Source organism: Artemia franciscana, chromosome 21 (genome assembly GCF_032884065.1).
Source record: "Artemia franciscana chromosome 21, ASM3288406v1, whole genome shotgun sequence".
NCBI lineage: Eukaryota > Metazoa > Arthropoda > Branchiopoda > Anostraca > Artemiidae > Artemia > Artemia franciscana.
In genome coordinates this window covers 17545182-17562987 of record NC_088883.1, presented here as the reverse complement: position 1 = coordinate 17562987, position 17806 = coordinate 17545182, and the positions used below count along the sequence as shown (strand labels likewise).

Sequence of the window (17806 nt, the reverse complement as noted above, 5' to 3'; positions counted from 1 at the left end):
CAGAGTAGTCAAAATTTCCAAAAGTGCTTACATAATTTACAAATTAAGCAACGTAATTACGTGCGTACGTAATTTAATTTTCATCAGAATAATTGCATTGACCGTCGTTCGGTAGTTCCTATCCCATGATAATTCAACACAGGCATCTCAATATTTAATGTTGTTCTCTGACCGGTTATTTATTTTCCGCCTCGGTTTATTTTTCCAACCGGTTAATGTTTTTATTTGAAAAAAGTATTTGTGTCATACCGATTGAAGCTTTGTCTTTTGTGCCTAATTGTGTTTTATGACACCTTACTTTTTGTTTTACTTTGTGTTTGAACTTTTTTACTTTGTGTTTTATGACACACTTACTTGACACGTTACTTTTTTTATTTTGTCTGCCTTTTTTTGAAGTTCATTCCCAGTTGAAGCCTTTTTTAATGACATTCTGACACATGTACGAATTCGTCTACTACCACTGTGACGCAAAGCTTCCCTAGAGAACCCACTGGAAAATTCTTTCTCCGTCCCACTCTGATTTTGGCTTTGGATCAGGGTTGCCAACTTACACACTTTTCGTTTGAAATGCACTCTTTTTTACCTCAGAGAGGATGCCGAAGAGTGAAAGTCACTCTATCTGGGTGTTAGTTTCATTCACTTTGAACGTCAGTAGTTGGCAACTTCGTTAGAAGTGCGATTAACTTAAGGAACAGGGTTACCAAATTGCAACCTTTTCGTTTGAAATGCACTTTTTTATACCTCAGAGGTGATGTGTAAGTAGCGACAGCCATGCGCATGCAAATTATTTGACTTGAATTCTTTCTGAGCAAAAATCACTCTTTTTTAGCTTTGATTTGCACTTTTTTGGACGTCAACGGTTGGCAACCCTGCTTTGGATGATAGCTTGTCATCAAAAGTTTTAAAGAAATATTGTCTTATGTAAATGTAAAAAAGAAGTGTTTTTGTTGTCTTGTAAAATTCAGGAAAGTGACATTGGGCATTATATTGCACAGCGACAAAAAATTATCTCTCATAAAATTATTCAGAAACCGTGCCAAAACAGATTGAAAAGTTACAGCCAAATAGAGTTCTTCACTTTAATGCTTAACTCTAAAGAGACATATTTTCCAACAGTCGTTAAATTATAAAAGAGTGAGCTTACAATGCCTTTAATTGCCAAGTCATGTAGAGCCGTCCTGTTCGCCGCTACGCATTAATAAAGCAAAGGGGGAAGTGGAATTATAAACAAGGGCCATTGTATGTACACAAATTAAGAGGGCTTGAATGATTGATATACGGACGAATTAGCATATTATCAGCAAATTTAGTGCTTTAAACTGGCTATGCTCTGAAGTTTTTTATTTTCGAAAGGCTCGGATAAAGGAAGAGAAAATGAATAAATCGCTCCAGATTTGGTAACTTCCACTAATACTAGAACTCAGTTTGTGTTTCATAAGCATTACCTTTTCATAAAATTCATATAAGAAAGGGAAGCTGAATATGAAATAATATAAAAAAGAATTTATCTGGAATTTTGTCTTTGGACCTTGAAAAAATTTGTAGATCGTGTTCTAATAGCTTTTGATCTAATCAGGGGCAAAACTACAGCCTTTTTGCAGGGGGGGCAAGAGGGGTGCATATCTGGATAGTCAAGGGACATGGGCTTTATAATAATTTTTTCTCTAAATGAAGGAGGGACCCCTTTCCCCCCAACTGACGTCCCTGGATCTAATTACAGGCAGCACAATAGCGCTGCCTAAGTAAAGGGCGAAATGCGCTCTATGTTGCGCTAGTGGGTCTCGTAACGCTCAAGTTTCTATTGGAAAACTCTTATTCTAATTAAACAGCCCTTGTGTGTCAGGAGTCGTTCTTAAAAGGTTAGGCCAAAAAAGTCAAAGTTTAATTTAAAGAAGGGGGATAAGGAAGGGGCACTCCCCCTCATATACGGATTAATTTCTTTCCGTTATAAGTTTTAATGTTGCTCCTTACTTCTAGTTGAAAAACTTGTTTTTTATTTAATATCTGATTGTTCCTCATTTCACGCCGGCAAGTCCGCCTCTACTCTCTGTAAACAAATTTCCACTGAAAATTCCTCTATAATAAAAAAAATCCCTGCGGAAAATTCTCCCCTGATTAAATCCCCCTCTCCCAGGAAATTTCTCCCTGGTCAGTCCCTTCCTTACTGATAATTCTCAGGACAATTCCCCCTGGAAAATTTTTCTTACTCTCTTTTGAATTTCTGATTGTTTTTTAAACCATGCCAGGAATCCCCCTTCCACGGAGAATTTTCCCCGACAACTACCTCCACCCCATTAAAAGTCCCTCCTCAAAATATTTCCGTATACTTCCCAACAACTAATGCTATATGTAGGCTAAACAGTGGGTAAATCTCATAACTTAGAGCCCCTCTCCTCCCGTTTAAGATTTCCTCAGGAAAATTCCCTCCGGAAGCTTCCCTTCCCACGGAAAATTTTCTCCATGGGACTCCCCCCGCCCCGAGAAAAATCCCCTTGAAGATGTCCCTATATTTCTCTATAACAAATTCTACATGTAAACAATTGGCAAATTGTGTAACTTACATCTCTTTTCTCAGGAGCTGTAGGGGGTAACGACATCCACAGAGGCATAGTTATTGGATCAACTATGCTGTATCAACTGGCTATCTCAAAATGTTGATGAGATGTCACTGAGGAAAAGAGGGCCTGGGAGGAAGCTGTTTGCCCTCCGTCATTTTGGTCACTTAAAAAGAGCACTAGAACTTTTGATTTCCGTTGAAATAACCCTCTCTCAACATTCTAAGACTGTTGGTTTAACACAGTTACCCCTTATAAAAACAAAACAAATAAATAAACACGCATCTGTGATTTTTCTTCTGACACAAAAATAAAAATGCAAAATCCCCATATTTTTGTAGAAAGGTGCTTGAAACAACTGTAAAGGGGTGCTCTTATATGATGAATCTCATAGTCTGATTTTCATTAAGATCGTTCGCCTTTTTGGAGGTGCTTCTCTCCTTTTTGGAAGTCAGGCAAATTTCTTCAGGTTCTTAGCTTTAAATGGGTAACATTAAACTTAATGAATTTTATATATGTCGAATCAACATAAAAAGCCAATACTTTTGAGGTATTAATTGTTTGTTACCACGAACTGTTTGAAAAACTGAAGAGATTTAAAATACTCTGTTCTTAACCAATGAAAAATACTATGTCAGTTAAAAATGGACAGAAATTAATTTAAAAAATATTTTTCCACAGTTTTAAAAGAAAAGTTAAGAGCTACATCAAACCAAAGATGAGTAAAAATAAAGTCAAATAATTGTTTCAAGTATAAAACTACCCTAAATCGCTATCAATAAATAAATAAAACCTAAAACAAAGAGAAATTATAGTAAATAGCCAAGTAAAATTGCGAAAAAGATCAAAAACTACCACAAAGAGTAGTAAGCCTAGCGCCCCTTGTGCCTTTTAAAGACCAGAATATAATTTGTACTTTACTTCAATTATAGGAAATGTTATGTAAAATTAATTTTCCTGAACCAGACAAGATAAAATCTAAACAAGCCAAAATATTAATAAACTTCCATGATATCTTCCATCATAATTTGCCTTGAAGTACCAAAAACGGTGAATTTTACAACTCTCCTATTTAAAGAAGGATATGCTATTGGTAACCAGTGAAATATTTAGGGGAAAGATATCCCCTTAAAAACCGAAAAATTATGCAAAATTTTAAAATAAAGGCTCTTTAGTGAATTTTACCATTGCCATAGGGAACTCCCAATGCTGTCAAATTACTCAAACGGTGTTTCCTTGAAATTTTGGTGAAAAAACTGAAAGCAAGAAAGCCAACAAAACGGCAGTTTATATTAAGGAAAAACGTATTTTTTAAAATTATTGTTAAGCAAAGCCCGCTCTATTCAATGTACCTACAGCATAAATAATAACTCCCTGTGGTGGCAAGGCTTTCAATCAAAGGAGGGAGCGAAAAAGGGAAATGCATAGTTGTTAAATTGGTCAGATGATCCTCCCTTTGAGGTGACTTTTGACTTTTTTCCTAACAGGTATGCTAGAACATTTTTAGGGGCTGCCTTTTCCTGAAATTCAAAAGTTCTGAAAATTCTGATCTGTTTAATTGAAAAGACAAAATTCACACTTTCTAATGATGTAAGTTACGAACTATGAGTAAGGAGCGACCCGGCTCAATAGTAACCGAAACTCTAAAACCGGTGTTTTGATATCGATAGATATACCAAAAGAATTGGCTTATTATGCTGATTTTAAATATATAATTTTCATCAAGTTTAGTCTTACCTATTAAAGGCTACAAGCCTGAGAAAATTTGTCTGATTTTCGAGAAAGGTGGAAACACGCCCTAAGAGCATTAGAACATTAATGGGAATCACCCCATCAGATTCAGTGTATCAGAAAACCCTACTCTAGCGGTTTCAAGCTCCTATCTACAAAATTGCGGGATTCTGTATTTTTTGCTTGAAGAAAAATCACGGATGCGTGTTAATTTGTTGCTTTTTTGTATGTTTTTCCTAGGGGAAATTGTATCGACCCAGTGGTCCTAGATTATCGCGAGAGGGCTCATTTAAATAGAAATTAAAAGTTCATGTGCCCTTTTTAAGTGACCAAAAAGACTGGAGGGCAACCTGGCTCCTTCCCCCACCCCTTTTTTCCCAAAGTCGTCCGATCAAAATTTGCAGATAGACATTTTGCTCATCATAGTTAAAAGGATCATTAACTATGCCTATGGATATAACATGACCCCCCCCCCACAGCCCCAGGGGAAATGTCTTTAAGTTATAAAATTAGCCGATTTTGTGAAGTGTGTATACATTTTTGAGTGGGGGGATTTTTTGCTGAGGGTCTTTCCACGGAATTTTCTCTGGGGAGGGTAGTTTTCAGGGGATTTCAATTTCACCTTGTTAGGGTAAATTATACAGTGGTGGGATTTGACAGAATTCCTACACAAAATTCGTTTTAAATGTCTTGCTTTCTCTTTTCCGTCTGAAGTTTACGCGTGGAGTTTTTAAAGGTAATTGTTCGGGGTAAATCATCACCGGGATTTAATTGTCTAGAGGATATTTTTGTCGAGAGGGATATTTCTCCATGGAGGTTGGGCCAGATTTCATGGTATTACTTAAAAACAATCAGAAATTGAATTAAAAAGAAACAAGTTTTTTCAACTTAAAGTAAGCAGCAATATTAAAACTTAAAACGAACAGAAACTATTGCGTATATAAGTGGGTTTGCTTCTCCTCAACACCTCGCTCTTTAGGCTAAAGTTTGAATTATGTCCTAATTCTGTAAGAACGACTCCCGAAACACAAGGGTCTTTTAATGAGAACAATAGGAAGCCTTTTTTTTAAAGTACTTAAAAACTTTAGTGTAAAGAGCGAGGTGCTGAGGAGAGGGCAATCCGTTCCACATACGTAATAATTTCTGTTCGTTTTAAGTTTTAATGTTACTCGTTTCTTTCAGTTGAAAAAAAAACTTTTTTTTTTTTTTTATTTGATCTCTATCTCCGACGCGAAACATATGAACCTAAATGGTTTTTCTAAGATTTCCGGAACAGTAGGTGTCAGTTTTCTGTTTTTTGTCGTATATTTCAGATCTCTTATCCAAGCTCTACAAGCTATGGCAAGACCGTCCAATCAATTCTAAATAGTTTGGACACAAGTAAATAAGTTAATAATGAAAAAGATAGGGTGATTCTTTAAGGTACTACATTGCCTTAATTTTACTATTAAATAAAAAAAAGTTTTTTTTTAACTGAAAGTAAATTATTCCGTATATGAAAGGGGCTGTACCCTCCTCAACGCCCAACTCTTAGCGCTAAAGTTTGACTCTTTCGCACAACTCTACTTCTTAAAACAATAAAAAGCTTTAGTGTAAAGAGTGGGACGTTGAGGAGGGGACAGCCTCTTTCATATATGGAATAATTTCCGTTCGTTTTAAGTTTTAATGTTTCTCCTTATTTTCAGTTAAAAAAAGATGTTTTTCTTAATTTAATATCTGAACGTTTTTGAATCGAAGCAGATTTTGAATATTGCCTACTGTACATGGATAAATAAAGTGAAATCGTCTGTATACTTCCCAATAACCAATACAATACAATGCAATGGGCAAAGTTCATAACTTGCAGCCCTTCCCCCCGGTACTGTGGAAATTAAGTCATCCTCAAAGACGTAGTTATTAGACTTTTCAACTATGCTCAAAAAATAGCTATCTCAAAATTTTGATCGGTTGACTCTGGGAAAACACTGAGCGTGGGAGGACAGCCTGCTACCCTTCAATATATTTGGTCACTTTAAAAAGGCACTAGAACTTTTAATTTCTGATCAAGTGAGCCCTCTCCCGATCTTCTGCGATCATTAGTTCAATACGATCACCCCCTGGAAAAATTCGCGCAATCGTGATCTTCTGGCGAAAAAAGCAAAATTCCACATTTTTGTACATGGGAGCTTGAAAACTCTAAAGTACGGCTCTCTGGTATATTGAATCTGATGGTGCGATTTTTATCAAGATTGCTTAATGTTTTGGGTGTGTTTCCTCCTTTTTAAAAAATTTGGCAAATTTTCTTAGGCTGTTAACTTTTGATGGGTGAAATTAAATTTGGTAAGCTTTATATATTTAGAATAAGCATCGAAATTCCATTCTTTTGATGTATCTGTTGTTATCTAGATTCAGTTTCTTAGAGTTTTGGTTTCTATTGAGCCACATCGCTCCTTACTTACAGTGCGTTACCACGAACTGTTTGATTCATTATAATTTCAGCTCATTTTTGGATTCATTTATTTGTCTTTTGTGATATCTGTTGTTTTTCTTTAGTTTGACTTAATTGCTTAATTTTGTTCGTTAAAGGCTTCATTCATTCATGCATTTTAATTCCTGTTTGTTATACGCTTTACTTATTAAATGATTCTATTTATGCTTGTTTAGGGTTTCATTACTTTCCTTTACCTTATTTTAAAAAGCTTTTTTTCACAAAACTTTTCATAACTTGATAAAAATAAGAGACTTTAGTAATTTTAGTTTTTACAACAAATATAGATCCAAGAGTGCATTCAACCTGATTTTATGGCTATACCAGCTATAAATATTATCAGGTAGAATTACCCTATTTCTGATTTTCGCACTTTATTGTCAATTCTGGCCTTTTGCAAAGCTATGTGCATATGGCTTTACTTCGACTTCAGTCACACTGTAAAAAACGCATCCGTGATCTTTCTTCTTTAAAAAAAAGCAAACTAGTAGCCTATCCATTATTAATGAAGCATTGGAGTATTTTATTTCATTGGAGTCTATTTAATCTACAAATCCACTTAGTTAATTTAGTCTACTCAATCTATCAGTCTATTTAGTTTTGTTTTCTATAGCTTTTATTTTATTTATATTTTTCTTTTCTTCTCATTTTTGCTCTTCTCTCTGTGAGTTAGTGATATTTTTTTTTCTTTTTCCCTAAGTAAATGACTCGTTATCTTCCCCCTTCTTTACAGGCCAAAGAGCCTTTGGGGAAATAGTAAAATGTAACAGTGTATGCGTACTTCATAATGAATAAATCTTATCTTATATATATAAAAGACCCGCCTTTTTAAAAATTTCGATCGAATTGAAACAACTGGCCCTCTCCCCTCTAAGTGTCGCTATTGATAGTGAAATCCAGCTGAAGATAATGTTGTGCTTTATTTTCGTTTTAGATTCGTTGTGATTCTTCCTTGCACTTGTCTTCTAACAGAAGATTTTGTTGTGTTTCATTTTTGTCCATCATAATATAAAGCCTTCTATAAAGAAATTGTGTCAATATGTACAATTGTATCATTATGTATCATTTGTGTGAATAAGGTATATTAAACCTAGGAAAAATCTATTTTCTTGTAGGCCTAAATGTTGTGTTTCGTTAATTGCCAAATAGAGTAGATGTTGCAACTTTCTTTAGCATGATCCCTTAAATAGTTCTCTATTATGTTCAAGTGCCCCGCTATCAGTTGTGGGAAAGAAGTAAGGGCGTAGCTGCTTCCAATGCTAAAAAATAATTTTCCTTGTTGCCAGATGACTGTAAGTTTTATTTTTAGGGTTTTTGGTCATGGCTATTCCAATACTGTACATTTCATTTTGATATGATACGGTTTCAAAATAATTTATTTTGGGTTTCTATTGACCAGGGTTCGTCCTTTATTAGGTTGCTACCTCTACAGCCACGATTCACTATGTCTAATACTCGCTGTCTGTTTTTAGTTTCAGTCGGACCATGATTCGTCTGTTCAATTTTAAAATAGCTCGTATTCTAAAAATATTTAGACCCCTTGTCTAAATGGTGCATACTTTTGCTGGCTTCATATAATAGTTTTACTCTCTTATATTTTTATTGACGCAGTTGCTGTGGAAACCGGCTCCAAATAGCCATAAAATCAAATTAGGTATCTAATAACGTGATACTTTCACATTTAAAGACGCGATAATATGATCTTCTTGTTTTTGTAGGCTCTGGCTCTAAAAGAACTTCAAGCTCGAGTGGTTTCAGTTCTGCTCGATCTGAGAGAAGTGATTCTTCAACGAGTCTTTGCAACGAACCGAAAAATCTTGAGAGGTAAGTTTTTGACATCCTACAACTACAGTAACATCCAGCTGAGGCAGGGTCATTACTCCTGCCCCTCCTGATTCAACCCAAGAGGGCACTATTCAGCCTTGCTTAGCTTAAAAGACTTATCTCAGAATAACAGGAACACAGGGCCTTGACCAAACATAGTGAAGATGTTTCACATCTTAATGATAATTTCTACCCAGGCATATAAATAAAAATCCTTTACATTCTCCCGTAGCAGAATAGATCTCTATTGTCCAGCATTTATGCGAGTGACTGTCAAAATTTAGCGAGTAGTATCTATATTTACCTAAAAAAAATATTATTCGCGTCTCTCTGCTTATCCTGCATGATATGATTATTTGACCTTTACACGGTATAAAATGAAGCATGGGATATCTGGAACGACATGTTGCCAATACACAAGTAGATGGTGCGTTTACAAATACCAGGACCTCCTGGTATATTGTTTATACGAAAAGCCAAATATTGTTCCCATTGATTGAAAATTCTTTATTTACGGCAGTTGCTACTACTACTACTACTACTACTACAAATTTGCCTCGGTGATAAGTAGTTTTTAAATTTTGCGGTGGTGAAAACTTCTATGTCAACCCACCATGTTTTAAGCCTCTGTTTTTGTTATGTCACCTCACAAAATGTCATCAGAGATTTCAAGTAGTTTTCTTCTGTATTGCAAGTGCGTAACATCTCTAATTACGCCCTTTTTTGCTAGTTCACTTGCCTAGGGACGTTTTTGAAACCTGGCCCAAAAAGACCTGAAAAGAGAACGCATAATTATAGGAAGTATGCTGTTAACAAAGTTAACTGTGAAAACACACAAAAAGTAACGAGCACATGTTTGAATTTGCGGTTTGTCCTTATAATCTTAATCTTTTATCTAAACAAAAAATTAAATGAATTGATGCAAAATTATTATTGAAGAGTTGAATTTTCTTCACGTCACCTTTCTGTGATTATATTTGCTATGTCATTGACTATAATTACCTATCAGTTACACAACTTAAAGTGACACTAATATATAGTTACTTTTTCTTGTAACTATAATTTATTGCCATAAAAAAAAAGAAAACTTTGGTGTATATGACACACAAAGAAGTCAAAGTAAAGTTGTATACGCAATTTTTTGCTAAATGACGGGATTGACACTAAAACACACAAATGGGAAATATACTAATTCTAACTGGTAAAATAAAGGTTGGTGTAACCTTGAAATCAGTTTGATTTCCCTGTTGGATGCACATTTGGGGTAAAAACTAAATTAGCAAAAAGTTTCTTATTTTTATCAATTTAGGAGAAGTTGATAAAAAAAAAGAGTGACAATAAAACCCTAAACAAGTATAAATATAATCATGTAATAGGTAAAGTTTATAACAACCAGGAATGACTATAAATGAATTAACGAAACCTTTAACGAACAGAAATTAAAATGAATAATCAAGTCAAATCAAAAAAAAACAACAATGGGCTAATTAATGGAACCAAAATCTATCAGAAATTATAATGACTAGTTGAACTAGGGCGATGTGGTACCTTAAAGAATCACCCTATCTTTGTCCATTATTAACTTTTTTACTTTGTGTAGCCAAAAATTTGTGTGCACATTTGGGGTAAAAACTAAATTAGCAAAAAGTTTCTTATTTTTATCAATTTAGGAAAAGTTGATAAAAAAAAAAGAGTGACGATAAAACTCTAAACAAGCATAAATATAATCGTGTAATAGGTAAAGCTTATAACAACCAGGAATGACTATAAATGAACAAACGAAACCTTTAACAAACAGAAATTAAAATGAATAATCAAGTCAAATAAAAAAGAAATACAATGGATGAATAAATGGAACACAAAACTATCAGAAATTATAATGAGTAGTGGAATTAAGGCGGTGTGTTAGGAATCACTCTATCTTATCCATTATTAGCTATTTGATTGAGTGGTTTTGCCATAACTCGTAGAGCTTAAATGGGAGATCCGAATAAACGACAAAAAACTGAAAGGCGACACCTATTTTCCCTGAAATCTTAGAAAAGTCGTTCAACTTCTCCCTTTTTACGCTGGAGGTAGGGATATCTGGATTTAATGAAACTTACATCATTAGAAAGTTTGAATTTTGTCTTTTTGATCAAACAGAGCAGAATTTTCTTTCTAAAGCTTAGGAAAGGGCGAGCCCTAAAATACTCTAGCATACCTGCTAGGAAAACGTTCAAAGTCAACTTCAATGAAACTTTGAATTTTTGGGAGTTCCCTGTGGTGCTATCCGTTTTGATTCAAAAGTTTTCCACCACAGAGCGGTATTATTTATGCTGTAGGTACGTTGAATAGAGAGGGCTTTGCTTAATAGTTAATAAAAGATTATACTTTTCCTTAATATAAACTAGCATCTTGTTGGCTTTCAAGCCGTTTACACACTAAAGTAACTCAGTGGTTTTGAAGCTTTGGGAGCTCCCCGTGGCTATGGGAAAATTTACTAAAGGGCCTTTTCTCTTTGAGACAGTCAGCCGATGCTGAGGCTCATAAAAAGATTTTTAAGCTATCGAGTAGCCTTGAATTCGAAAGGAAAAGAAATGTCCACAAATAATAGTATAAAAGCTGCTCTCTCAAAGCACCTAAAGGCTAGAATTGTCAATTATGATCAACTGAAAACAAAATAAATTTCATCGTATTATTCTTTTATAATTAAGACATGGGAATTTTAATTATATTGCATTAAAAATTTAATGCTACTAAAATATATGAACTTATTTGACACAATTAATGCAATTCTATTAACATAATATGTAATAACTTGCCAATGTTTTTTTGCAATTATAAATCCATTGTTTTAAACGTAAGGAAAATAAACTGACCTATCATTCATTGATTCACCAACTGCTGCGATCGAAAAGGATTAATACATTTTTTTTTTTTTTTTTTTTTTTTTTTTTTTTTTTTTTTTTTTTTTTTTTTTTTTTTTTTTTTTTTTTTTTTAGCGAAGTTTTAAATGTTTTATATAGGTATCACACCTGAACTTTTGAATGAAGTTGAATTCAAAGGAAAAACTAATATTAAAAAATTGTCATAAAATAGTAACACTTAATTGTAACTCACAGACGTATATATTCTAAAAATCGCTTGTTTCTTTCCTGTAAACTTGATTTGCATATATTTTTTTCCTTATTTTTAGGCTATGACAAATATAAAGTTCTTTTCTACATATATATTGTTTCAAACAGTTCGTGGTAACGAACTGTAGTAAGGAGCGACCCGGCTAAATAGAAACCAAAACTCTAAAAATTTGAATTTTGATATCAATAGCTACATCAAAAAGAATCGCATTTTAATGCTGATTTTAAATATATAAGTTTCATCAAGTTTAGTCATACCCATCAAAAGTTACGAGCCTGAGAAAATTTGCCTTATTTAGGAAAATAGGGGAAAACACCCCCTAAAAGTCGTAGGATCTGACACCATCAGATTCCATCAGATTCAGCGTATCAGAGAACCCTACTGTAGAAGTTTCAAGCTCCTATCTACAAAAATGTGGAATTTTGTATTTTTTGCCAGAAGACAAATCACGGGTGCGTGTTTATTTGTTGTTTTTTTTTTTTTCCAGGGGTCATCGTATCGACCAAGTGGTCCTAGAATTTCGCAAGAGAGCTCATTCTAACAGAAATGAAAAGTTCTAGTGCCGTTTTTAAGGGACCAAAAAAAATTGGATGGCATCTAGGCCCCCTACCACGCTCATTTTTTTCCCAAAAAACGGATCAAAATTTTGAGATAGCCATTTTGTTCAGCATAGTCGAAAACCATAATAACTATGTCTTTGGGGATGACTTACTCCCCCACAATCCCTGGGGGAGGGGCTGCAAGTTACAAACTTTGACCAGTGTTTACATATAGTGATGGTTATTGGGAAGTGTACAGACGTTTTCAGGTGGATTTTATTTTGTTTGGGGGCGGGGCTGAGGAGAGGGGGCTATGTTGGAGGATCTTTCCTTGGAGGAATCTGTCATGGGGGAAGAAAAATTCAATGAAAAGGCGCGGGATTCTCTAGCATTACTATAAGAAAACAATGAAAAATAAACATGAAAACGTTTTTTCAAATGAAAGGAAGAAGTAGCATTGAAACTTAAAACGAACAGAGATTATTACGCATATCAGGGGTTCTAAAAATACTTTAGCATAAAGAGTGAGGTATTTAGGAGGATATAAATACCTTGCTCTTTATGCTAAAGTATTTTTAGTAATTTCAACTATTTATTCTACGGCCTTTCTGGTTCAGGGGTCATTCTTAAAGAATTGGGACAAAACTTACGATTTAGTGTAAAGAAGGAGGTATTAACGAGGGTACAAACCCCCTCATATACATAATAAAAATTAAAGAATATAAAAGTTTGTTACGTAAGTTAATTCTAAAGTTACGTATATTTTTTGCTAATAAAAAAATTCGTTAAAAATTAAAATTAATAGTTGCCTTTTTATGTAACCGAAAAATTGCATGGCAACTAGGCCTCCTTCCCCATCCCATATTTCTCAAAATCGTATGATCAAAACTAAGAGAAAGCCATTTAGCCAAAAAAGAAATTAATATGCAAATTTCATTTGAATAGTTTACGTGTGGAGAGTCAAAATCAAATATGCATTAATTCAAAAACGTTCAGAAATTACAAAAAAAAAACTAGTTTTTTTAACTGAAAGTAAGGAGCGACATTAAAACTTAAAACGAACAGAAATTACTCCGTATATGAAATGGATTGTCCCCTCCGCAATCCCTCGCTCTTTACGCTAAAGTTTGACTCTTTGCCACAATTCTGCTTTTTAAAACAATTAAAAGCTTTAGCGTAAAGAGCGAGGGATTGCGGAGTAATTTCTGTTCGTTTTAAGTTTTACTGTCGCTCCTTACTTTCAGTTAAAAAAACTAGTTTTTTTTTATGTAATTCAGAAAAGCACCATAAAACTCTACTCTTCAAAGAGTTTGAATGGATGACAGTCTCACTTTTATTTGTTGTAATTTCATGGCGTTTTAACTTTGAAATAGCTTTGAATAGTAAATGACTTTATGTATGCTTTCTTTCTAGAATTTCAATATTGCCCTTTATTTTTTGTTTAACAACTTTTTCTTGGAAGACTATCTTTAAAACTGATTTCTATTCGTTTTTTAATTGTAAAAGTTTTATTATGTACTAGGAATATTTTTAAGAAAGAAATTCAAGTTTTTCTGCTTAAAAATATTGGATAACAATTTAATTCTTGGGTAAAATTTGAATATTCAGTCAAAAATTGTGCTTTAATTGTTTAGCAATTTAATCCCCCATCGGAGGACGGAGGGGGGGGGGTTCAAACATAACAATTAAAATCCGTAGGGTTTATGGTCTTCATTGGTCTTCCCTGAATATAGAAACATTTTAATCAATCTATATATTAAAACAATTTTTGCCTTTGCTGTTTTGTTTCATCTGTTAGTGTGTTTAGATAAACACATGTCGTGGTCTTATAAATGGGTTACGTGAAAAATCAAGCTTATTTTCAAATGAAAGTAAAGAGCTACATTAAAACTTAAATTAAACATTTGAGGGGGGGCTGTGCCCTCCTCAACCCCTCTCTCTTTACTCTAAAGTCTTATAGTGCTTCAAAATGTTTCTTATCCAAGTTCATTTACCCTCGGGTTTGAGCATTGTTCTTACAGGATTGGGACAAAAATTCCGACTGTAGCGTAAAGAGTAGGGCTGCGGAGGGGGCTCTTGCTTCAGCGTCACTCTTGCTTCAGCGATGACACTTTAACAATGCTTGCTTTACTTTTATAGAGACTTGAGCTTGTGCACCAAAATTTATTTCTTTCTTGGCCGACGACGGACTATTGAGAACCTTATAAGTTAATGTTTTATTTTCTGTTGGCTGCTCAAGAACTAATCTGCTCTTAATCCTGGATTGTTGGGTCATTTTTTTTCCTCAGAAAAGCGCCAGTTTTTCATAATTTTTGCAAGTACAGGGAAATACCAGAATTCAACGTCTTCACAATTCAATATATGATTCCAGGATTCAACCAGCTTTGGATGTATATTTTACATATTCTGCAAAGCAACAATTTTAGTTTTTGTTTTAAGTTTCAACTTTGCTATGTACTTCCATCAGAAAAGATTCGTTTTTGAAATTGATATTGAATAAGAACAAATTTAGCTTGCTCATGCTCAAACCTGAAAATGGATTAGGACTTCGAAAAAAAAATGGAATGAGCTAAAAAAAAAACTTTTATTGGTGAATTTTAAGCATGTAAAAGATGTTGATAAGATTGAAATTGGCCGATAACTAGCTGAATCCACAAGATGATCATCCTGTAAGAAAGGGAATTATACTCTGATGAAGAGCAGTTAGAGAAATTTCAGTTTAGATTAATTATATGTGCCCTGAAGGTAAAATTATCAAAGTTAAGTTTCTCTAATAGCTTCAGAGCTAAACACATTTTTTCTAGCTGAGTTACTTGGAATTAAATTAGAAATTATATTTATGATTACAAATTTTGATATTGTCGTTAGAAAACAAAAAAAAAAATTAAAGAAGAGAGAAACGAGGATAATACAAGCCAGTAAAAAATGTAGATTACTATGCAAATATTTCGGTCAAGACCTCTGCTCTACTGTCCTCAATGCACAATATTAAAAAACTGGAAAAAATACTGATACGAATCCAAAGATAAAAAGAAAAACTTAAAACAAGCACAAAAATTAAAATATGAAGATCGTCTCATCAAAGTAACAGTCAAATGCTAATTGAATAAAAAACAATACTGAATTCAAATTTCAATTTAAACAGAGCATTTTTAAAAGCCAATCGCTTCCCAAGTAAGATATTATCACAGATTCTGTTAGGATGGAAAACCTGATTTTGTTGATTTATATAAAGACGATCAGAATTAATTAGTTCATTATAAACTTAAATATGTTTCTCCAGTGTCTCTATTGAGAGCTCTATTGAGATATCTTGCCTGGGAAGCGATTGGCTTTTAAAAATGCTCTACATAAATTGCAAATCTGAATTTTCATTCAGTATTGTATTTCTATTCAGTTACCCTTTCACCGTTACTGTGAAAGGGCCTTCATATTTAAATTTTTATGTTTTTTTAAGGGTTTTTTTTATATCTTTGGATTTTTATCAGTTTTTTTTTTTTTTAATATTGTGCACTGAGGACGGTCAAGTGGAGGTCTTGACCGAAATATTTGCATTGTAATCTAGGTTTTTCACTGGCTTGTATTATCGTCGTTTTTATCTTCATTATATTTTTTTTTTCATTTTGTCATGATTAGCCAGTGTGGCCTCAGAAATTATTTATTGGTATGAGAAGATAGAAAAAGGGTAATAACTTGTAAGGCCGTGTTCAGGGGAGGTGGGCACCAGGTTTGAACCCTCCTCCCAAATTTTTTTTTCTGGCTTGCTAAAAAATGCTTATAAATAATTTTTTTATCCGTTTTATAGTCTTTTTGTAAGGCCCCCTAACAAAAATCCTGATAACACGGCATTATTATTATTGTTATCCATAGCAGGATAGAAATAATAAAAAAGAATATGCACTAATATTTATATACCATCCTTATAGACGATACAATCTGTTGGCAAATTTTCCTGCGATTAATAATATTTTATTTATTACTTACAATTTCATAAAAGTGTGTTAACTAAAAGAGAATGAAGAAAATGATACAAAAAAATTACCAACAAAAAAAGTAAGGATACCTAAACAATGAATTTTTTCCCTCGGTCAAGTTAGGTTAGGCACACTAGATCCCAAAAATTGTATTAAATTCGAAAGGGGCAGGTAAGGCAATGGAAGGATTTGAAGCTTAATTCCAGACACTGAGTAATAATTCAAAGGCTTGTTATGACTGAACAATATATGTTACTAAATAGCAAGTGATCAGACGCGTTGCTGGTGCCGAAGGGCCCTACTCGACAGCAGCAAACTAAGCGTAGTAAGATAGGATAGATAATTTATATTCTCCCAGTAATATCTAAACGTCCATATTAAGTGAAACTCAGTAAAAATCTTTACTAAATTAGATTTTCTGAGATTGAAACCTCCCCAGAAATCAATTAATATCCACTCTGTCTTTCCCCTAAATTTCTTAAAACAGTTTCCTTGTCAAATGTATAGTCTTGGAATATAAATAAGCTCTAATAGATCCTATGTTCCTTAACTCGCTCCCTGAGTCACACCATCCTTCTCTGTCACCTTTATATTATACACATGCTTAAACATTGCAGTGACAATCGTGAGGAGTCACTCACTCCAACACCAGATTCAATCCTAAATTCAGGCCCAAGGAACAAGGCAAAGGCTCCCAGAGGTAAGATCGGGAAACCATCACCAACAGCTAAACAAGTATCACCAAAAATTTCAAGAGGAAGAGAAGATCATGGACTGAGAGGTGAGTGTGTTTATCTTGCTTTGGTTGCTATTGGTTTCGTGGGGAGCGAATCGTTTCCTCACAATGCTTGAAATATAAATTCTTTGTTGGATGTAAACTGTGGCAAGAACCTATTATATACTGATCAGGTGACTAATTTTATCTATTTTTTTCTGTCAGACTGAAAAGTGAAAATTGATAGGATCATATATGAAATTGTGGAAACTGAATTAAGTTAGACTTGTGAAATAAAGAGTATTCGCTTCTGTAAATTTTGAACCAAAAACTAGTAAACGTTGGCTGAAAAGAAATTAATCCTTTTTAGTAGTCATTTGTAAGGAATTTTGAAATATCAAACAGTTCTTGTTAACGAACTGTAAGTAAGGAGTGACCCGGCTCAATAGTAACCGAAACTCTAAAAAACGGAGTTTTTATACCAGTAGATATAGCAAAAGAATCAAATCCTAATGCTGATTTTAAATGTGTAAGTTCCATTTTAGTCTTACCCATCAAATGTCATGGGCCTGAGAAAATATGCCTTATTTTCGAAAAAGAGAAAACACCCCGTAAAACTCATAGAATCTCAATGAAAATCACACCATCAGATCCAGCGTATCAGAGAACCCTACTGCAGAGGTTCCAATCTCCTATCTAAAAAAATGTAGAATTTATATTTTTTGCCTGAAGAAAGATCACGGATGCATGTTACCCAGTGGTCCTAGAATATCGTGAGAGGTTTTAATTTCAAACGGAAATTAAAAGTTACTCTGCCCTTTTTAAGTGACCAAAAAAATCGTAGGGCAACTAGGACCCCTCCCACACCCCTTTTTTCTCAA

General features: G+C 33.9%; 1 protein-coding gene across 5 annotated transcripts in view; it reads left to right on the top strand.

Moving 5' to 3' along the window:
* LOC136040645 (protein sickie-like) overlaps positions 1-17806 on the top strand; it is a 295044-nt gene that overhangs the window by 221577 nt on the left and 55661 nt on the right. For all 5 annotated transcript variants that reach the window (XM_065724928.1, XM_065724927.1, XM_065724932.1 and 2 more), the window contains 2 exons: positions 8472-8577; positions 16828-16991. In XM_065724928.1, coding sequence (XP_065581000.1) covers positions 8472-8577; positions 16828-16991 — 270 coding nt within the window. The remainder of the gene's footprint in view (positions 1-8471; positions 8578-16827; positions 16992-17806) is intronic.